This window comes from Mesoplodon densirostris, chromosome 11 (genome assembly GCF_025265405.1).
Source record: "Mesoplodon densirostris isolate mMesDen1 chromosome 11, mMesDen1 primary haplotype, whole genome shotgun sequence".
Classification (NCBI taxonomy): domain Eukaryota; kingdom Metazoa; phylum Chordata; class Mammalia; order Artiodactyla; family Ziphiidae; genus Mesoplodon; species Mesoplodon densirostris.
The window spans coordinates 60,571,121-60,591,899 of record NC_082671.1 but is presented as its reverse complement, the minus strand read 5'-3'; the positions used below and the strand labels follow the sequence as shown (position 1 = coordinate 60,591,899).

The 20,779-nt window shown below is 64.7% G+C and overlaps 1 protein-coding gene across 9 annotated transcripts in view; it reads right to left on the bottom strand.

Moving 5' to 3' along the window:
* Positions 1–1,599: 1,599 nt before the first annotated feature.
* The window catches only part of PLXNB2 (plexin B2), a 29,571-nt gene continuing 10,391 nt past the window's right edge, over positions 1,600–20,779 (bottom strand). The window contains exons 2-38 of one of the 9 annotated variants that reach the window (XM_060113894.1): positions 19,424–19,476; positions 17,255–17,406; positions 14,236–15,322; positions 13,720–13,902; positions 13,497–13,625; positions 12,855–12,955; positions 12,634–12,760; positions 12,078–12,231; positions 11,533–11,647; positions 11,351–11,459; positions 11,169–11,270; positions 10,619–10,711; positions 10,201–10,282; positions 9,958–10,118; positions 9,694–9,842; positions 9,428–9,536; positions 9,093–9,229; positions 8,730–8,900; positions 8,138–8,267; positions 7,825–8,052; positions 7,513–7,689; positions 7,278–7,417; positions 7,084–7,184; positions 6,735–6,964; positions 6,443–6,624; positions 5,979–6,045; positions 5,667–5,813; positions 4,938–5,094; positions 4,700–4,800; positions 4,536–4,620; positions 4,224–4,378; positions 3,984–4,144; positions 3,754–3,901; positions 3,289–3,353; positions 2,997–3,072; positions 2,568–2,642; positions 1,600–2,480 (exon numbers count right to left, since the gene is read on the bottom strand). In XM_060113894.1, the coding sequence (XP_059969877.1) occupies positions 2,376–2,480; positions 2,568–2,642; positions 2,997–3,072; positions 3,289–3,353; positions 3,754–3,901; positions 3,984–4,144; positions 4,224–4,378; positions 4,536–4,620; positions 4,700–4,800; positions 4,938–5,094; positions 5,667–5,813; positions 5,979–6,045; positions 6,443–6,624; positions 6,735–6,964; positions 7,084–7,184; positions 7,278–7,417; positions 7,513–7,689; positions 7,825–8,052; positions 8,138–8,267; positions 8,730–8,900; positions 9,093–9,229; positions 9,428–9,536; positions 9,694–9,842; positions 9,958–10,118; positions 10,201–10,282; positions 10,619–10,711; positions 11,169–11,270; positions 11,351–11,459; positions 11,533–11,647; positions 12,078–12,231; positions 12,634–12,760; positions 12,855–12,955; positions 13,497–13,625; positions 13,720–13,902; positions 14,236–15,309 (5,526 nt within the window). In that variant the 5' untranslated portion in view covers positions 15,310–15,322; positions 17,255–17,406; positions 19,424–19,476 and the 3' untranslated portion in view covers positions 1,600–2,375. Of the gene's footprint in view, positions 2,481–2,567; positions 2,643–2,996; positions 3,073–3,288; positions 3,354–3,753; positions 3,902–3,983; positions 4,145–4,223; positions 4,379–4,535; positions 4,621–4,699; positions 4,801–4,937; positions 5,095–5,666; positions 5,814–5,978; positions 6,046–6,442; positions 6,625–6,734; positions 6,965–7,083; positions 7,185–7,277; positions 7,418–7,512; positions 7,690–7,824; positions 8,053–8,137; positions 8,268–8,729; positions 8,901–9,092; positions 9,230–9,427; positions 9,537–9,693; positions 9,843–9,957; positions 10,119–10,200; positions 10,283–10,618; positions 10,712–11,168; positions 11,271–11,350; positions 11,460–11,532; positions 11,648–12,077; positions 12,232–12,633; positions 12,761–12,854; positions 12,956–13,496; positions 13,626–13,719; positions 13,903–14,235; positions 15,323–17,254; positions 17,407–17,762; positions 17,834–19,423; positions 19,477–20,029; positions 20,084–20,779 lie in introns of those variants that run through there. The other 8 variants (XM_060113900.1, XM_060113901.1, XM_060113895.1 and 5 more) reach the window with 8 other exon arrangements.

Below are 20,779 nucleotides of genomic sequence, written 5' to 3'. Positions count from 1 at the left end.
TCACACTCCTGTCCTCCGAGGGGGAAGGGAACCCCACCTGTTGGACTTGCAGCAAAAGGCGGGCTCACTAACTCCTCCATTTCATGCCTGGCTGAGGAGGAAGTGGCCCACAGAGGTCCAGTCTAGAAGCCAAGCCTCCAGGTTCCTGCTCCCCCCGCCCCCACTCCCCCCAGGGTGAACAATCCCAGACTGTGCCGCCCCTGCTCTGGTGTAGCAGTACCTTGCTCAGATCTCCTGCCCATCTAGGTCTCTGGTCCTGACCATAGTACAGTCATTTCAGGGGTCCCTGGGGTGGGGGATGTCAGTTGTTTGCCTAGTACCCCTTCCATGTGAGAGATATCCACTCTTGTTCCATGTGGCTCAAGATTGGCTGTCCCTGTACAGAAGTGGCTTACGATCGAGGCCTAGCCCATCGAGACTTCTCAGCCACAATGGTGTGCCCCAAGTGGAGGAGACACAGGCTGGGGTGGCCTGCCACCAGCGTCCCAGGTGTCTGAGAATAAAGTAGCACATGCTGGTAAGAAGTTCAGATAGATGGAACCCAAAGCCATGGGAGCACCTGGATCCAGCCATATCTGAAGCTGGACCCCTTCACTTGCCTTTATGGAGCCACTAAATCCCTTTTCTGCTAGGGTTGGTATTCTCGGAACACAAGGGCTCCCTCAAGGAAGGCCCTTTCTGCGCCCTTTACTGCGTGTCCCTGGTGCCCAGGACCACGAGTGTTGAATGAACGAGTGAGGGGCCCAACACGCTGGTGCTGCGTGTGTGCGTGCACGCGCATGCCCGTGTGGTCACGGTACGTGTGCTTGACTGGCCACAGAGAAGCGCATCTCATGGCTCCTGCTCTGTGCGCAACACAGGGGTTGGGAGCAATGTGCCTTCCCCCATCGCCTGCCTCCGGGACAAGCCCCTCCTTCCTACACCAACAAAGGTGCCTCTTGCTCTCAGGTGCCTGGGACCCCAGGAGGAGCTGACCCTAATGGCCCCACAGCCTCGAGCAGGGGGATACAGGGCCTCCCTCCAGGAAGCACCGTGTCCAGTGGGGTCTGCACCCAGTAGGGGCTTACTAAACATGTGCTGGGTGGACCACACCTGTGAAGCACCGCACCTCAGGAAGAAAACAGGTCCCTGAGAGCTCGCACCACGCCCACCCCGGCCACCAGATGGCGCCCAAGCGGGCCCAATCCTGCACTGTGCGGGGCGGGGCCGCCGCACTGTGCCCTTGGAACCTCCACCTGCTTCAGGATCACTTTCAGTGCTGGGGTGCACCAGGACGTGCCTCTGGGAGAGGTTCGCACCCCAGCGCTCACCTCCCACCCCTGACCACCATCCTGTCCTGCTGGGGCAGCAGGAAGGCGTGGACTCAGCCGAGCTGATGGCCGTGCACGGGCTGCCTCAGCACACCCAGCAGGCCTGGCCCAGGGGAGCCAGGGACTGTGGGATGGGTGTGCGAGGCCACACAGGCCCACCTTCAGGTGAGCTTCTGGGGCCAGGAGCTCACAGGAAGGGAGGCCGTGGGCAGGACGGGCCCGGTACCCAAACGGGGCAGGTGTGTAGGGATGGCGGGTCGGCAGCCCCGGGAAGAACCCAGCCAACCAGCAGAGTGAAAAAGACAGCTGTATTTGATTGACAATTAACAAGATTTACAAAAAGGGCTGTGGGTGTCCTGGTGGAGCTGCTCCCGGCCCCCCGGACCTGCGCAGGGCCTCCAGGTCAGCCTGTCTGACAGGCTGGGACCCCGACCCCCAGTCTGCTGGGTCCCTTCTGGCCGCCTGGGCCTCGACGTCTGACGTCCAGCTCGACCTTTGAGGTGGGGCCTGCAGCACGGAGTCCCCCGGGAGTGCCAGTGCCCCGCAGGGCAGGCCAGTGAGGTCAGGAAGGCATCGTACCACTTTTCTGCCCCATCCAGGCAGGGCAGACGGACAGAGTCTGGGCACTAGGTCCTGGGGGCCGCGGGCACTCAGACCTCACCCCAAAAGGCCCAACCCAGGTATCTGAGGCGGCTGCTGGTGCCTGGGGAGGGGGGCTGAGGCCCGACTGCCCCCAGCAACCCAGCATGGCGCCGGGGGCATAAGGCACGTTTTCAAATCGCTCAGAAGGCTTGAAGGAGACACCCCCGATGCTGGTTCTGCAGGAGGGAACTGGTGCTGGTGGGCGCCCGGCACTATTGCTCAGGAGAAGGGTGCTATGAGGCTACAAATGCTGAGGTGGGGGGCCCCCTGCCACGCACACACTCGGAAGCCCGGGGGCTCTTCCTCTGCCAGAGAGAGAAGGGCTGAGTCTTGCCCGCTTGGCCTTCTCCCCCGGGGCCGCCCAGCGCCCGGAAGTGGGTGTCACACACCTGTGTCCCGAGACCATGACGGTGGAGGTCGGAGTCAGAGGTCCGTGACCTTGTTCTCAAGTGCAGCCGCAATCTGCTGCAGGCGGAAGGCCAGCTGCATCTTCTGGGCGGCGGGATCCTCCTCCAGGGCGTTGATGATCTGAGGACGGGTCACGTCAGAGCACAGGCCAGGGTTAGGGTTAGGGTTAGGGTGCACACGGCCGTCCCAGAAGGACCGGACCCCTACCTCGTCGTAGTACTTCTGCGTATACTGGTAGAGCTGGTGCAGGGCCACGAGGGTGTTCAGGGAGTCCGTGTGCGCCTGAGAGGGTGGCGGAAGGGCTGCGTGACCCAGGGGCAGGAGGCTGTCTCCCAGTGGGGCAGGCAGACGCGAAGGGTTCCCCCGGCAGTCACGACATGCACAGCCACGGCACACTGCGGACAGAGAGCCTCCCACCCATGCAGACCCATGGCAGGCGGGGCTGGCTCAGAGCTGCTCGCGAGCCCCGCCTCCCCCCATGCCCTCTCGTCTGCGCCTCTTTCTCCCCCGTGGGCACAACTTCGCCCGCCCCCCGTGCAATCTCCTGGCCCGCGCAGCAGGGCCTTCCGGGGTGGGGTGGGGTGGAGGGCTAATCCTGGGGGGGCTCAGCTTGTGGGTCCCCTGGGCCGCCCTTACCCGGGAAATCTCTGCCAGGTGTGTGTTCATGTCCTGGTCGCTGACCTGCACCATCTGTCTGATCCCCTTGTAGTAGCTGTGGGGGGAGGGGGAGTTACACAGGGTGGGCCACGGGGGGCGGGTACCGGAACGGGGTGGGGGGGGGGCGGTGGTGGCTCCCAGACGCTGAACCCAAAGCTACCCACGGGGCCCACCTCCTGATCACAGGCCCACACCGCCCGGGGGCCCCGCTGGGTGGGGGCTGAGGGTGGGCAGCCAGGCTCTGGCCTCGTGGGGTGGGGGGGGCACTCACTCCTCCACCATCTTCTTATAGGTGGAGATCTCCTTGGCGTAGAGTAGCTTGTTGCTGGGAGAGTCCTGTGGGGGTCGGAGCCAAGTGACACACAAGCCAAGACACCTGCACGCGCTCAGGATACCCAGAGAAAGAGAGGTGTGCAGGGAATGGGGTCCAACAGCGGTAGCTGCCCTGCCCAGCCACAGACCTGACAGTGTTTTCGTCATTTTGTGATTAATAGTAAAACTCACTTTTTCTCTCTCACGGAAGTGGAAGAAGCTCGGGGTCCCAGGCTGCCACAGGTCCACTGCCCAGGGGGCCTCCCTCCGCCCCAGGTACCCTGCACCTGTCTTTCTACTGAGCTCCAGCCCCCGCTGTGCAAATCCACGCCACAAACCGACCTCCTCACCTGCATTGCAGCCCCCCTCCCCTGACGCTTCGCGCTGCCAGGAAGCGGGCTGGGCTGCCCGCAGCTGCACTTACGCGGCTCAGCTTGTGCTCTGTGCGTGTGCAGGCGTCCATGAAGGTCTGTGCGATGACCGACAGGGAGGCGTCCACCACCTCGTGGACGTGCACGTCGAAGATGAAATGGGGGTTCTTGAGGATGTTCACCCAGAACCGGAGAGGTAAACTGAGGCGGGACGACAGGGTGTGAGGGGCCGCCGAGGCCTGGAGCAGGGCGGGTGGGGCGGGTGGCGGCATGGAGCCCACACCTGTTGGTCTTCCAGATGTGGATGGTGTCCTCGTCCTTGATGTCATGCTTTTCTGCCTGCTCATCCAGGAAGTCGAAGAAGTACTTGACTGCGGGCGGCACCGCGTGGCCGGGCGCCAGCACACTCTGGAAGAAGTTGTCCACGAACTGCTGCAGCGTGCCCTGCGGGGCGGGAGCGGGGCTCAGCGCGTCCCACCGGCGCCGTCCCAGGTCTGCCTCCCACATGCCCTCCGCGGCCCACCTTGACTGAGAGCAGGCGGGTCAGGTAGATCTCGGTGATGGCCTTGGTGCGCTCCTTTTCCTTCACGCTGCCACGCTTGGACTTGCCTTCATCCACCTCGTCCGTGGGCCGCACCAAGTGCCACACCCGGTTCTCCTCCTCCAGGAGGGCGTGGCCTGTGGGGGAGGGGGGTGCTGAAGGACGAGGACCAGAGCCCGGGGCCTGGGTCCCACGCCGGGCTCACAGCTCCCCCGAGACAGCGGCATGAGGCGGACACTGGCTCGTGATGACCTCCAGAGGCCAGAAGGGCCCGGACGAGAGGAAGGGACTCACGCTCCCCAGGAAGGTCTTGCTGGCTGTCCTCAGGCTGCTGGGAGACCCCCACCTTCGACAGGATGAGAGTGGCTCCATCCCGGACCTGGGGAACAGAGTCATGAGGGCGGGCCTCCTGCCCCACTCTCGGCAGGGGGTTGGGCCCGCCCAGCCGCCACACTCACGTTGTAGTGCATCAGCGTGTTGACACGCTTCCACCGGCCCTCCCGCTGAGAGGTCAGGTCCAGGTCTGACAGGATCTGGGCTGTGGACCCAGGACGCCACTCTGTGGGAGGACACAGCCCAGCTCCTGGAACCCAGCCACAGCCCTCCCCGTCCGGTCTTCCTCTTGCTCTCCCCGACCCGACCCGGCCGACCGGGCTTCCACGGGCACAGAGCCAGGCACGCGAGGGTGGCGCTCACCGAGGACCACACTGTCAGCCTTGGGCCAGCGGGAGCAAGGCTGCGTGCGGTACACCTGGTCAATGATCTTCTCCTTGACCTGGGAGATGGTGTCACAGTTGAGGACCTTGACAGGGATGGCGTCGACCCCTTCGTCCTGGACGATCACGCTCACCATCTGCCGGGGACACAGAACGAAGGGCCAGTTGGGGAGGGGCCCTCACCCTCACTCGCCCCAAACCGGGAGCAGTCCTGGGCCTCCCCCCAGTGGCGACATCCTTAGGTGGAGGAGTGGTGGTGGGGGTCCTGAGCCCCTTCAGCACCCTGGCCTCACCCTTTCCTGCACGCCACGGCTCAGCAGGACAGAGAGCAGAGGACCACTCACTTCTAGGTATCACACGACACACAGGCATCATGGGGGCACACACCATGTACCACCTCCACACGCACACGAGTTTACCACCACTCACTTGGTGTGCCCAGGCCCCTCAAACGCCTGCAGCAGGCCCGGGCACCCAGGAGGCAGCTGGCTTGGGGTCATGACACTTAGAGCCTCTCTCCAGTGACCCACGAGCCTGCTGAGGACCCATGACCCAGGCCTCTCCCTGAACACGGGGGTGCCCAGCACGGGGAATGGGTTCTAATGCAAGTCCACGAAGGAAGTGAGTGGCATCAGCTTCTGGTCCTGAGGCTGGCCTGGAACCCGGCCCCTGAGATCTGCCAGCAGCCCGCCCAGCCCCAGGGGCTCACCAGGGGTGCATACTCCACGTCGTCCCCTAGCAGTCCTGTGTCATTGAGGGTGTATTTGGCTTTCTTCTGCACAGCATCCACGGGCCCCTTCTCCACCTGATGCTTGATGGCCTTGAAGAGCTTGTACAGCGGCTCCCCTGCGCTGTCCTAGAGCAACACAGGGCAGCTGAGCCATGGGTGGGACTGATCGTGCCAGGGTGGGTGGGAAGCAAACCCATCCAAGTGGAGCTGGGCTGCAGGGAGGTGGACACTTGGGGGGTACAGCACCACCTCGTCCCTCCCCACACCCTGGCAGGGCTGTGTGGAACCCACCTTGAGATACTGGTACAGGCAGATGGACATCCAATTAGACAGCATCCTCTCCACCACTGTCTCAGACCTGGAGATGCAGAAAGGCCTTGTGTTGAGGGACCCTTTAGTGCCCCTAGGATCAGCTGGCTCTTCCAAGTACCCAGACCACCCTCAGAGCAGCCCAGCCTCCGTCCAGGCCAGTCTCCGTCAGGCTGTACATTTATAGCCTGCAGTGACCAATCTCCCAGCCCCCTCAGGGTGGGCCTTTCATCTTCCACCCCATCCTACGAAGAGCTGATGACAAAGGGGAGCAGATAAGTGACCAGCAGAGACCACCTGCTAGCAGCGACAGCCCCCGCCATCCCTCCGCCCTACTCACTGTCACTGGCTGTACTTGCTGGCAAACCAGGTGCCTGGACAAGCCTGTGCTGCCCCACTGCCACCCCCAACACCCCCCACCGCGGCCTCTGCCCTTCCCCACACACCTGCGCAGCATCAGCTTGGGGTTCTTGGCCACCACATACTGCTCCATGAGCTCCAGGAAGAGCGTGCGCATGATGTCCGTGTAGTACTCCAGCTTCCCGTGCAGCGCCACCGTCAGCAGCGACGCAAAGTAGACCTTGGCGCGAGCCGAGAACTCCCGCTGGTTCTCCAAGGTGTGGATGAACTGTGGGGGAGGCCGGTCAGAACCCCGCCCCACCCCGCCCCACCCCCTCGCTCCAGAAGCCCCGCCCCTCACGGTCCCACCCCACGCCCCAGAGGCCCCGCCCCGCTCACGTTGATGAGGAAGCACTTGCTGTTGAGCAGGTTGGAGAACTGGTAGAGCGCCTGCTCCACCAAGGGCCGCCGCGACTCAGGGATGTCCAGCTTGCCCGTGATCATCACGTCCTTGTCGCCATCCTTGGAGGGCAGGAAGAAGACGCGGTCGGTGTAGGTCTTGTAGTCCAGCACGGGGATGCCTGCCTCGTGCACGTCGTTGGTCTGGTCCTCCATCTCAATCATCAGGTCTGCAGGGAGATCGGGGTGAGGCCGCCGGCAGCCCGCCCTCCTCCGTCCGTCCGTCTGTCCCTCCCAATGCAGCCCCTTCCGAGCCCTCCTCCCCCAGGACCTGCAGGGCGGCCCCCACCTGTGAACTCCTTCTTGCAGCGGTCACGCACGCTCTCCTCCAAGCCCTCCAGCTGGGACTTGATCTTCTCATACTCGCGCTCTGCCTGTTGGCTCTTCCTCCTGGGGGCACAGGGAAGCTCCTGGGACCTGGCCTGGATTGTGCTAGCCGGTGGGTGTGGCCAAGGGGCTGAGGATGCCGGGGGAGGGGCTCACCAGTAGCAGTAGACGGACACGGCGATGACGGCCACCATGGGCACGATGACCAGGGGCAGGATGAGGCTGAGCGGCACGTCACTCACGCGCGTGTCATACTCCACGCGGCCCAGCACCCACTCCCGGGAGCCAAACTTCACCTGCGTGGAGAGGCAGACTCAGCAAGGACAGGTGTGTGGCCGAGACCACGAGAGCCCGGTGCCCTTTCCCCTCCCTGCCCCCACCCTACACGCACAATGAACTCAGGCAGGTTGTGGGTCGTGTCCCGCTTCTGCCGCCGCTTGGGAGGGGGCTGCACCTCCGGGGGCTCACAGTACAGATCGGTCTCCGTCAGTGTCTTCATGATGCACCGCTCGGCACCCACGAAGGCCTCGGCCTCGTGAATCGTCATCGCCTTGTTCAGATTGGTGCCCTGGGGGGCGGGGGATGGGGTCACAGCGCCCAGGAGGGCTTCAGGGATGCCCCGACCAGCTCAGCCCAGACCTTGGGCTGCTCCCCTACACGCACCCGCTCAGGACCTGACCCCCGGGGCTGCACTGGTCCTCACCCGCGCGTGAATGAGCTTGTTGACCTGCTTCTTGACGCCCCCTGTGAAGTTCTCGAAGGTGGGGTCGGCGACGTACTCAAAGGCACCAGCCTCAGTCCTGAGCAGGGCTTGGTGCCCATCCATCTGAATGAGCGCTGTGAGGTTGTAGGCCTCGGGCTCCTCGGGGACGGCCGGGGACAAGAACACAACCTTGGAGTCACTGCAGAACACGTACTCCCTGCCCACGACCTAAGAGCCGAGGCAGGACCGTTAGGCCACTTGGTACAGGCTGCATCCTGCCCTGGCATGTCCCCAGCAGCGGGCACTGACTAACCGTCACAGGCTGCAGGGGTCCGGCCTCCCGCCGCCGCCTCCAGGACTGCAGGGGCTCGGCTATGACCACCATGGCGAATTTCTGGATCAGGCTGAAGCCCTGTCCTGTGACGTTGATGCTCCGGCCACCACTGGGGGGCAGGGAGGGGATGGTGCCTGAGTGGGCACACCTGGGCAAGGGAGGTGCCCAGCCAGCTCCAGAGCAGGTGCCCTGCAAGGCTGTGTCCCGAACCCCACCCTGCTTTTGGATACTCTTGCTGGTATGTGCAAGCACAGGTCTGCTGCAATGGCAGGGGCAGGGGGTGGGGTGGGGTGTGTGCTCAGAGCATGTGACTGAGCACCGCCACCCTGGACTGTCAGAAGCAGGGCTGGGCTGGGTGGCAGGGGGAGGTGGAGGCGGGATGTCGGGCCTGCCCGACCTGGGGGTACAGTGGGGATTCTTGGAGGCCTCCTCCTGTCACCCAGACCAGCTCTGCCATATCCTCACAAGCCCAGTGAGAAGAGGGCACCTGGGAAATAGCTAGATGGGGTGGGTGTGGCCAGCAGTGTGGGAGTGGGGGGGCACCTGCCACAGGGGGAGGAAGAGGTCACACCTGACAAAGCTTCGCAGCGGCTCGAAGGCCCGCAGGACTGGGTTCTCACGGTAGGTGAAGGTGACGCCAGGGCTGGGCACTTCGGAGCCCCCATAGTAAATCTTTAGGGACAGCTCTCCCGGCACCGCCTGGGGGCCCGTGACACACTGAAGCTGTGCCCCAAACTGCGTCCTGGGGGTGGGGATTGCCAGTCAATGTCAACCCCACCCTGGGACCACCCGCAGCCCCAGGCCAGTGGGTCAATGGGTCTGGTTGGTTCCACTGCCCCCTCCAGGAGAGACACAGGGTCACGGCCAGAGGGCCCTCACCCTGTCCCCAGGACCAGGGCAGACCAGGATTTGGCGGCCTGTGGGTGACACCCACACTTTACAAGGGATGTCATTGAGGGTCACCCGCATGTCTTCCTCAGAGCCTGTGTCCAGGTGGGTGCCATTGATGGTCAACGTGGTGCCGCCCGCCTGTGGCCCCTGCTTTGGCTCCACGCTGAGGGGCTGGGGCTGCTAGAAGAGGAGCAGGGGCGTTTGACTCAGGGCTGGGGCGGCAGGGAGGCAGCCCTCCCTCCCGGGCCTCGACTGGGCCATGACCATTGTGAGAAAGAGGCAGGGGCACAGCCTCGCCTCACCCCGAGTCAGCACATGGCCCCCCAGATCCCACCCACATCTGTCCTGACCTGCAAGAGCCACCTGCCAGGTGCTTACCTGATAGGTGAATTGGACATGGGGAGGCGAATGGCCGAGCTTCCCGCTGATGTCCACCTCGACGCCCCCCGTGAAGGGAGCCTCTGCAGCCTCGATGGTGCACACGATCCTGCGTGGGTGGCAGGCAGGTGGGCACACTCTGTGGGTGTGCAAGCCCTGGGCACCCACGCACACCTGGACCGTGTCCTTCCTCTCCATCCCCCCAGTCCCCCAGCCCCCCAGGGTAGGGCCTGGCCCAGCTCTGAGGGCCCATGTTGCCCACTCACCGGGTGGACACGGAGTACCGTTCTGGCTCAAAGGCACAGTTCCGGCCAGCCACGGTGACCCTCTTCACGTCGTCTGCTCTGACCCCCAAATTTGACCCAAGGATGGTGATGCGAATGCCTCCGCCGAGCGGACCGGTCTCAGGCTGGATCTGAAATTGGCAGAGCCCGGCTGACCTGGTGGCTTGGGCAGGCCAGGCTGCGCAGCTGGTCCCGGGCCGGGCTGGAGTCCCTCCTGTCAGGGAGGTGGGGGGTAAGGGGGCTTACCCTGGTGATGACAGGTGGTGGGCACTCGGAGGTGGCGTTACCACACAGGGCCGCATACACACACCTGCTCTGCCCGCTGCACCACACGCACTTGTAGGCAGGGTCAGCGGCCAGGCACAGGCTGCAGTCGCTGCGGCCGAAGGAGCAGTTGTAGAGGGTCACTGCGGAGGGAGAAGCTGGCCGTCGGCAGGGCCGCCCTGCTCCCCTTGCCCGCCCACCAGCCCAGCTGCCCACCCCACGCACCTTGGAGCCGGCTGTCAATATTCTTGCCGTAGGACTTGACATACAGATGCAGGGGCAGCGTCTCGTTGGCATCGTGGGAGAGCTGGGGGCACACAGGGACACGCTGCACCCCCGACTCCCACCCGAGCCCTCGAGGGTGACCGCCGTGTGTCCCCTTACAGCCGACGGGCAGCAAGGGGAGGCCTCCAGGTGGCTAGAAGCTGGAGGCTCAGAGACGGAGGATGACTTGGATTCCAGGGAGACAGGAGACCCAGGGATGCTCTGAGGCCACACCTGCCTGCCGGCCCTGCTTCCCCAGCAGGGCAGGTGGTGATCCTGCCCCCGCCCCACTGCTCAAGCCCCGGAGGTAACTGGGCTGCCCCCGCAGGGCCAGCCCTTGGGGTCCACCAGCCTGGCCCGCCCACCCCGGGAGGCGTACCTTTGGGGTCCGAAAGGAGAAGGTTCCTTGCTCCTGTGTGCTGACTGGCTCCTCAAACTTGAGCAGGTCACTGCCCACGTGCAGGGAAGAGCCCTGCCAGACAGGCCAGTCAGGACACCCGAGGCGGGTCAGTCCATCCCACATGCCCGCCCTGGGCCCTGGCACCTGCCGTGCCCGGCACAGCTCCTGGGCCAGCTTGGGCACCCCCATCCCAACTGACACCTGGCCACTCACAGACAGGCCCCGCCACGGTCAACACCCGGACTCACCGCCCTGCTCCCTCCTGAGTGGCACTCGGCTGCCCAGCCCCTGCACACCCTAAACCCTCGAGGCCCGTCCAGATGTCCCCACGTCCACCCTGACCCCTCTGCCTCCTTCACGTGCTGGGCCCCGGGCCGCAGAAGGCTGGATGGGCCCCGGCGCTTAGCTTCTGGTCTGCAGGAGGATGGCTCTGAACAAGCCTACGCCTCTCCACCAGCCATCATGGCCCCTGCTGGGACCCCCAGGCCTGACCTCACCGGTTAGCCAGGGCCCCACAAGCCCCCCGCACCTTCACCGTGTCCAGGTTCTTGCCCTGGAAGGTCACAGCCGTCTCGTGATTCATGGGGATGACCAGCGGGCTGGGGTCCAGGAATTGGGGACAGTCGTCCTCCTGGGGAGGGCAGGGCTGGTCAGGCGCTGCCTGGCCTCAGCCAAGCAGCCTGGCCCCCACGTGCCCTCACGGCCCCTCACCATGTGGGCACGGACGATGCCGTCCTCAGGGTTGGGCGAGGCCTCCCGACACTCGTGGTAGCGCAGGTCCCACTGGCAGGTCCAGCGGTTGCTGGCGCAGGAGATGCACCTGCAGGAGAGGGTGGTGAGGGGTGTGGGGTCCGCGGCGGGGGCTGTGAGGGGCAGGCAGGGACACCACTCACGGCAGGTTCTCCTCCAGGCTCATGGCCACTCGGCAGTCGTAGAACGGGTACATGTGGGAGGTCAGGAAGACGTCGCCACGTTTGAATAGGAGCTGGATGGTCACAGCCACGTGATCTGTGGACGGCAAATGGGGACAGCATCAGGCGGGGCCGCAGGACGCAGGGGAAGGCGGGCTCGGGTTGGGGGGGAACAGGAAGCCGGAACTGGGCACCCCCACTGGCCCCAACTCCTCTTTCCATCAGAGCTCCCCACAGGCGACCCAGCAGAGAACGGGAGGCCACGTGTGGAGACCCTGGTCTGAGTGGGGCCCCGCAGGGCTCAGCAGGACCCGCCGCCGCTATCAGATCTCGGTTCGCTCCCCAGGGCTCTGCGCTGCTGGGCCCTCGCTCTGTCCCTGCAGGCACCGAGGGCCGTGGTTCCTGGGCATCTGGGGCAGAGCGCCTGCCAGGTCCCAGCCATGTCACCGCGTGGCCCCCACCTTCACCAGTGAGCCGTCCTCCGCTGGCCCCGAATGCTCAGGGGACAGGCTCCGGCGGGGCCTCACCCTGGCCAGGCGGCGTGCTGGGGATGCTGCTTGGGGAGTTGCAGACCACGGCGCCCCCTTGCATGCTCGCCAAGTGTGGCGGTGATTCACCAAAGAGGCACAGCAGCTTGTCCTCCTTGCTCAGGGCCGGGAGGGGACTGACGGTCAGGTGCACCTGCAGAAGGGCCACTCAGCTCACAGCGGGACTCCTCTGCCCAGCCTCAGGGTGCAGGCAACCTCCCGCCCCCGCCCTGAGCCCCGGTCCTCTGGCCGTTCTCTGGCCGCCCTCCTGTATGTGTACACCTGCCCTCTGGAGAACCCTCTAGAACCTGGCTCCATTTCATCTGAATGGGCCCCTCTATGGTCACCTAAGCCACTCCTGGGACAGGGCCTGGGTCTGCCCTGGATTCTCAGGAGCCCCTCGGGTCAAAGGGGCCCGGGGACCCAACAAAGGATGGGGTCCCTGTCCCCAGGCTCAGCACCGCCGTCCAGTCCAGGAGCAAGATATTACGCGGGCCTCCTGCCGTCCTCACAGGCCCAGGCCAGCAGCGCCCCTGCCTCCACCCTCACCACACACCTCTCCCTGGGCCCGGCGGCTCATGTTCTGCGGCTGGGCCTCGGTGACAGCCACGCAGGACTCACTGCGGCTCCACAGCCAGTGGCCACTCTCTTCGGCCCGCGGGCACTCGGCCCTCCTGGTGCATCTGCGGGGGCAGGGGGCACCTGTCAGCCCTCAGGGTGGGGCGGCACCCCCAGACCCAGGCTGGGGCCGAGCCCCCCAGACTCCCAGGTGCTCACCGTCCCTCGACGACGCACCAGCCGCAGTAGGGGTCCTGTGAGCCGCGGCACTGGGCGCAGGTGGAGAAGCTCTCACACTCCTGCACAGGGAGCCGGAACACCTGGGGGCACCGGGGCGGTGAGCAGGACCGCGGCCACCACAGGGGTCAGGCCAGCAGCCACAAAGGCCCTCGCTCAGTCGCCAGACTGTCCTGGGATCACCAGCTTGATCCCACCTTTACTCCTAAGCCTTAGAAGCCTCAACACGACTCGAGGATGGGCAGTGAGGGCTCCAGGCAGCAGCTGCTGGCCAGGCTCTGTGGCACCCGGCCGGGAGGCTGGACCTGACCCAGGATCGGGTGGCGCAGGATCCCAGGGCCCACGTCCCCCACCGTCTGAGCTCACAGAAGCTGCCTGGGGCCCCGCGCCTCCCTGTTTGCACTTGGGGAAGGCCCACTTAGAGCACTGACCCTCTGGTCAGGAGGGGCCCAAGGCCGGGCCAGAGACACAGAACAGAGAGAAACGGTTTCAAAGACGGGAACAGTGCTCGAGAGATACTGTCAGGACCCAAGGAGATGAGAGGTGGCCCCCCTCCCAGCATGCTCTGCATGTCTCTAGGGGCTGGACCACCAAGGCCCCTCCTCCCAGGCTCCACAGGCCAACCTTGTCCTGGGTCATGGCATACAGACTGGCCAGGTCTGCGGCCAGCACCAGGTCCCTCTTGATTCTCTTGTTGATCTCCACAAGGACAGAGCCATACTCTGCGGAGCTGCCATCTGGAGCGAGGTACACCTGTGGGCACGAGGGCAGGTGCATGGTGAGGGCAGGGGGCCTCGTGCACTGAGGACCCCTCCGGAAAGCACCCTGCCCCAGCCCTGGGCCTCACCTTGAGGACCCGGCCGTCCGAGGTGCCCAGGAAGGCGATGGTGTGGCCATTCTCGGTCGTCACTGTCACGGCTGTCAGGTTCAGGCCTCCACGGTGCAGCACAGCTATGGCCGAGAGTCCGTCTCGGCTGCCCAGCGGGTAGGGCAGGTGCTCCGAGCCACACGGGAAACTCTCGCTGGCACCCTATGGACCACGGCATCAACGGTGGGTGCAGACCCCCGCCCGAGGCCTCTCCCCACCACGGCTCCCAGCACTCGTGGCCCTACACACATCCCCCAGGACTGGCCCAGGCAGGCAGGGCCCCTACCCATGTGCACACTGCTCCCAAACCCAACGCCCAGCGTGGCTGACACCTGGGAGAAGCGGCACCCACATCTCACGCTCACCTGTCTGCAGGGACACCACACACACACACACACACACAACCTTCACAAGCAGGTGGGACGTGGACACGGCAAGCAGTGCCACGTGCAGACCCACAAGCGCGTGGTCTAAGCCCGCGCTGAGGCCACGTACCGACCCGTGGCCACCACACTGGATCTCGCCGTGGAAGGGCTTGTAGAAGGTGTCCCGGCCCGCCTCCCGGGTGCCCGTGTAGCAGGCGTCGCGGCTGGCCTCCATCTTGCTGTGGACCTCGTCCAGCGGGAACAGGCAGAGGCCCGCCCGTGGCCCCCCGCCGCCCCGGCCATCTGTGCTGAAGACAGTGTAGAGCACCCCAGTGGCGCCTGGCCGGGCCACGGAGGCCGCCAGGCAGGTGCCAAAGGCGGGGACCCGGGTGTCGCTGGGGCCCAGGCAGCGCAGGTCCACCTCCAGGTAGGAGTAGTAGAACGGGTCGTACTTGCACATACGCGCCAGCAGCGTGCGGTTCCGGGCCGGGTGCTTGTCCTGCTGGTTGAAGACGAAGAAGACGTAGGGGCCGTCCTCGAAGGCAGCCACGAACTGCTGTGTGTTTGTGGACAGGTAGCCGGCCTTGTAGGTGGCATGGTCCGTGTAGGCCTCGAAGGCCTCCCTGCCCTCGGTCCGGTCCAGCAGGCGCGTGCTCACAATGATGCCGTTGTCGTGGGGCCCATTGCCCTTGCCCACGAAGAGCACGTGTTCGCCACCTGGGCCCGTGGTGCTCACCAGCCCCACGGTGGCCACGCTCTCATCGTTGCTGGCCACGAAGGACTTCTCGCCACTGCCGTCCTCGTAGAAGAGGAGCGTGGAGATGTTGCTCAGGGAACGCAGGGCGCAAATGCCCTTGAAGAGGCTGCCACACTCGATGAGGCGGTTCCGGGGGGCGTCGAGCAGCAGGAGCTGGTTGACATTGTCAGTCTGCACGGCCTCGTGGCACTGGCTCGCCTCGATGGGCGGCGTGCACTTCTTGTTGTCCAGGGCCGGGCCCGTGGCCGCCCGCTGCTCCAGCTGCAGGTCGGCACTTAGCTGGTAGAGCGCGTTCACCGCCCCCACGTACACCACGCCCGACACCTCGTCCACCACCAGGTGGTTCAGCTCCGTTTCGCTGCGGAAGAAGTCCAGCTTGCGGGACCGCAGGCTCGCACTTGTGCCCGCCAGGCCCAGGAGGGTCAGGGTCCAGAGCTGCAGCGCCATTGCCCCCGGCACCCTGTGGAAAGAGAGGAGGGTCAGGGGAGCCCCAGCCTAGAGGACCCACCCCACCCACAGGAGGCCCCCGGTGCCTGACCCTGCCCAGCCCACCCGAGCTCCCCAAGCCCTTCCCTGCCTTCCCACCCATCTGGCCAGACACACCCACTCTCATCTCCAAGGAGATCATCTCCTGGCCCTCCTCAAGAAGGAGCACCTGTAACCTAACCGCTGACGGGCCAGGCCACCAGCACTGCAGCTCCAGGCCTGGGTGCAGGCCCCCAGAGGACTGCGCCCTGGCCTCTGCCCCCAGGTTCCCAAAGCACCTTCAGGCCCACCTCCAAGGCTAAACAGCACCTCCTCCAGAAGGTCTCCCAGACACTCACGCATGTGCCCACCCTCACACCCCATGACCCCAAGAGCTCCAAGTGGTCTGGGAGGCACTGCCCCCAGACCACACTCTCCAGAGCACAGACCCAAGCTGACCGACAGGCCCTGAACATGCAAACAGGTGGGCCACACACCTGTTCTATGCCTGACTCTCGGCACACACGGTGTAATCTGACGGGGAGGAGCAGAGCCACTGGTGGGCCTGCCTCCCCACCCCCTCCCCAAGCCTTCCGGACCCTCCCTCCAACCCCCCTTCCCCTGATGAACCAGCAGGAGGGCCCCAGCAATCCACCCGCCCTGCCTGTGCCCCACCCAGGGCAGACCCTCAGACACAGGCACGCCGGAGGCAGGTCCTGGGAGGGGGTTCTGGGGTGAACCAGGTCTCTGAGGGGGGACCCCGGAGGCCACGGGGTGTGCTGCGTGCAGGGCCGGGGCAGGCCACGTCAGGGTGCAGGTGTCCATCCGAGCACACACACGTCCCTGCGTATGTGCGCACGCCCGTGCGTGTCTCTGGATGTATGGGGGCGAGCTGCTAAGGCCAAGGGTGGGCTCAGGGTCCCCAGCATGGAGGCCCCTCCCACCTTGGGGTGGTCCAGCACGAATGCCGCCCTTGGGACCCTGATCAGAATCCCCTGAAGTGGTCTTGGCCGCCACCCCCACCGGCCACCCTCTCACAATCTGTGCGTGAGCCCTTACTCCTGGACCCGCCGGAACCGTCCCTGAGGGGGCCTGTGCCCGGCAGGACATTTAGGGCAGCTGTCCATGCCACGTGGCCGAGTGGAGACTGACCCCAACGGCAGAGGGTCATGAGGAGCTCAGGCACAGATTGTGAGAGGGTGGCCGGTGGGGGTGGCCTCCCAGACTCCCCCCACGGCCGCTGCACCTCTACAGAGGAGCTGACACGCCCCCCACGGCCCCCTCAAACACCACCGCCCTGGAAATGCTCTCATCCCCTCAAGAAACAATTACTTTTCTCCTCCCCTTTGACAGCCTGCCCTGCATCCTCCTCCTCCAGGAAGGCAGAAGGCTGTCTGCTCCATTCCTTGGCCAGGGGAGACGTTTCTTTGGGGGGCACTGGCTTTGGGCAAAGCTGTGCTGACTGGAATAGGATGGACCCTGTGATTCTCACCTCAAGCCAGCTTCCTTCTTTGCCTGAGCCACTAGGAAGCCCCCCGGCCAGGCTGTGGCTGTTCTCTATCCCCCACTGCGTCCCTCTGTTCTGAGTCTCCACGACATTCCTCAAGCCCCTCGAGGAACCGTAACCAAGAAGCAACCAAGTGACAAAGCCCTCTGCACCCCAGAACCACCACAGGGCACTGAAAGGGGCAAGTCTCAGGACTGGGGAAGGTGCCCCTCAGCTGTGCACTGAAGCCCCTTGCTCTGGAGTGCTCAGTTCCTGCCGGGCCCCTGGGGACCCCACAGGCCTCCTCACAAGCCGCTGGGAGAGGAGCCACCCGCAGGCTGGCTTGACAGTGTCCAGGAGACAGCAGGGACCTGGGAAGGAGGTGAAAATGGCCTAAGAGAAGGCGGTGGGATGAGGAGACAGGGTGACCCCAGGCCGCACCGAGACGAGGTGACCAGGTTGGGGAGGAGATGGTGCCTTTGGCCAAAGACAGGAAGAGTTCACAGGGCCGCGCGCAGGCCGTGCAGATCCTGGGCGGAGGCGGGCCTCTGCCACCGCAGACTCCGCTCGGCTCCGCGGGCAACCGAGGCCGTCTAGGGGAGAGGAGGGCGCAGTTCAGAAAATCCCCAGGCTGGAGCTGGGACGCCCGCGACGCCAGGACTGCACAGAACCGGGCGCGCCAGGAGAAGCCCCGGGCGCTCAGGCACCCTCTGGTACTTTAGCTCAGGGCTCGGGGAGCGGGGGCGGGGAAGGGCAAGGCTGCAGGGCCCCGCCCCCCGCCGCCCCTCCCCCGCCGCCCCAGCTTCCCGGCCGCCCCGCCCCCGCGCTCGCTGGCTCGCCCGCCGCGGCGCAAAGTCCGCTCCCCGGCGCCGCGGAGGCGGGGGGCGTCCTGGCCCCAAGGCCTCGAGCCCAGGCTGGCCCTACCCACCCCCGCCCCGGCCCCGCTCACCCGAGTCCCCGCCGCGACTCTGGTCCCGCTCGGCTTTGGCGGCGGCTGCGGCTCCGGCCACGGGCCGCCGCGGCAAGCGGGGAATGAATGGAATGTTCCCGGAGCCCCGGGAGGGAGCGGGCGGGCGGGGGCGGACCTGCGGGTGCGGACGGACGGGCGGGGGCGGAGCCGCGGCCGGAGCTGGAGCCGCCCGAGCCCAGGCCACCCATGGAAGCTGGCCCCCTGGTCCCCGATGGACCCGTGTCCAGGCCCCTCTGCCGGCCGGCAGCGCGCCTAGGACTTGAACCCAGAATCGACCAAGCGGGGGAACTCCTGGGCGCCCCCCCCACTTCTGAAAGAGCTCTGCTGTGACCCTGAGCCCTGCCTCAGTCCTGGTAGCTCACAGACGTGACAGGACCCAGGAGATCGGAGGGTCACAGTGCATAAAAAAGAATGCTCTGGGGCTTCCCTGGTGGCGCAGTGGTTGAGAGTGCGCCTGCCGATGCGGGGGACACGGGTTCGTGCCCCAGTCAGGGAAGATCCCACATGCCGTGGAGCGGCTGGGCCCGTGAGCCATGGCCGCTGAGCCTGCGCGTCCGGAGCCTGTGCTCCGCAACGGGAGAGGCCACAACAGTGAGAGACCCGCGAACCGCAAAAAAAAAAAAAAAAAAAAGAAGAATGCTCTGGCCTCCCTCTGGTTGATGTCCACTTGACTGAGCCCCTGGGGCAGAAGCCCAGCCCTGTCCTTGGCCCCAGGGGCCCCAGGGCTGGCACACCAGGAGTGCTCCATGAAAGCCATGTGTGCGGTCACGGAGCAGGACCAGGTCTTTCTGCTGACAGTAACACTGGCCCAGATACTGTGCTGCTGCCCCCGCCCCGCCCCGCCTCAAGCAGGCCAGGGCCAGACCTGGGCTCCCTGCCCCAGGACCCCCTGCCCCAGGACCCCTCTGGGTGGTGGGCAGAGTGAGCCTCAAGTCTGAGGGTTCCAGGGGCCCCTCACGCTGAGCCCAGGTCACACGGTCTGGCAGGAGGGACCTGGGTGACAATGATAGGCAGCAGCTCCCTCCACTTCCGGGACAAACAAAGCCTCAGGTGACCTGCCTGGCCAGGCCCACAGGAGCAAAGGGTGAACCACCTGACCAGAGGCAGCGCTCAGGCCGGCCTCGCGGGAGGTGCCAGGCACAGCCGGCAAAACTTCCTGCGGCTGGCATTCCTGGAACGGGCGCTTCCTGTTTTGAAGGCAGCCTGGGACCCCCCACTTGCTCACCGGGCCAGCGGGGATTTCCTCAGGGGCATCAGACGCCTCTTCCTGGCCGAAGCCCGGAGGTGCACTTCCAAGAAGTCGCACTAACTCCAGCCTGCTGCTGGCCAGGAAGGCGTCTGGCCAGGCGCCCCCTCCCCCAGCCCAAATTCCCGGCCCTAACGTTCCAGATTCCAGCACTGCAGTCAGCGCCCAAACACAGCCCCAGTCTCACAGCAGAGCCCACCCCTCCCAAGCAAATCCTGGCCCCCATCAGAGAACTGGGGGGCCTGGCAGCAGACCCCACAGCTAGGGCACCTGGGTTCGGGCAGACGTTTGCACACCGGGCCCGACCGGACCAGAGTCTCAGGGACACCAGACGCCTTCACTGCGTGGCTGTGGCCCCCCTGCCTTCCCCAGGCGGTGCCCAGCCCTCACTCACCCAGGCTCCAGTAGTCCAGCTCAGTCTCTGCTCCAGGCCAGCATGGAGATCCTCTAGGAAGCAAAGGAGAGACAGTGGTCTCACCACAAGCCTGACCCCTGGCTCCTCGTCTCTCCTCTGCTCCACATCTGGGGGGCGAGGAACAGCCCATGGGACCCCAGCTGGCCTATGCCACCCTGGAGCAGGAGAACCTCAACTCCAGGCTCCTCCTCCCCGCCCTCACGGCCCCGCCTCAGACACGGGCCTCCCAGCCCCTAGCCCAGCACCCCAGTGCACACATGCCCACTTGGTGTGTATGCCTGACACTGCCCCTCTTGCCTCTGCTCAAAAAAGGCAGAGGGAATTCCCTGGGGGTCCAGTGGTTAGGACTCTGTACTTTCACTGCCGGGGGCCTGGGTTCAATTCTTGGTCGGGGAAAGATTCTGCAAGCTGCGCTGAACAGGAGGAAGAGAAGAAAAAAAAGAGGAAGAAAAGGGCAGGGAACAGCTTCTCATTAAGTCTCTTGGTACTGTCTGCTTATTAAACTAGGTAAATATATTACTTTGATTAAAATTAAACTTGCTTTCTGAAAAACATGCATACACACGATCCCGCAATTCTACTTACTAGCTGTGTGACCTTGGGCAAATTACTTAATTTCTCTGAGCCTCATTTCCCCATCTGTGAAGTGGAGACAGTCATGGTGAGCTCCCCCAGGGGTTTGTAACAACTAAATTATTCCTGCCGGAAAAGCATTGGGAGAGCCTGTTACACTGTAGCACTCAGCAAGGCTTGCTATTGTATCCTCTCCTGGATAAACACCCATGTGTACCCACAGGGAGGACTAGTCCAAGGATACTTCTCAGCACAGTTCATTATAGTGAAAATTTGGCAACCACCCAGCATGCAACCAGAGGACCCTGAAAAACCATGGTGCTGATGAAGGTGGGTGGGCCATGCTGGGACAGCAAAGCAACTTCATTTGCCAGTTTTGGAAAAAAATTTGAGAAGGATATATTTACATACTACTTGTCTAAATAAAAAGAGGTCTGTGTTAATAATAATAATCAGACCCCCTCCAGCCCCACTCTGCCTCAGGACACGGCTTTCCAGGTGCTCAGTGACCACACCCCAACCATCTCTCCGGGCCTATCCCAGGTCTCCTCCCCAGGTCTCCTCGGCCGTGGCCCACTGGCTCCCTGCCTGGCTGCCCTCCCCAGCAGCATGCCCCCAATACCTCCTCCACCAGGGTCAGGCCCTGCTCCCCCCGTACCCCCCCCAGGCACTCCCCCAATGTGGGGAACGATATTGCGAGTAGGGCCCAGGCCTGGGAGGACCCACGGCCGGTCCAAAGGAGACCAGCAGGGGCAAGGCCTG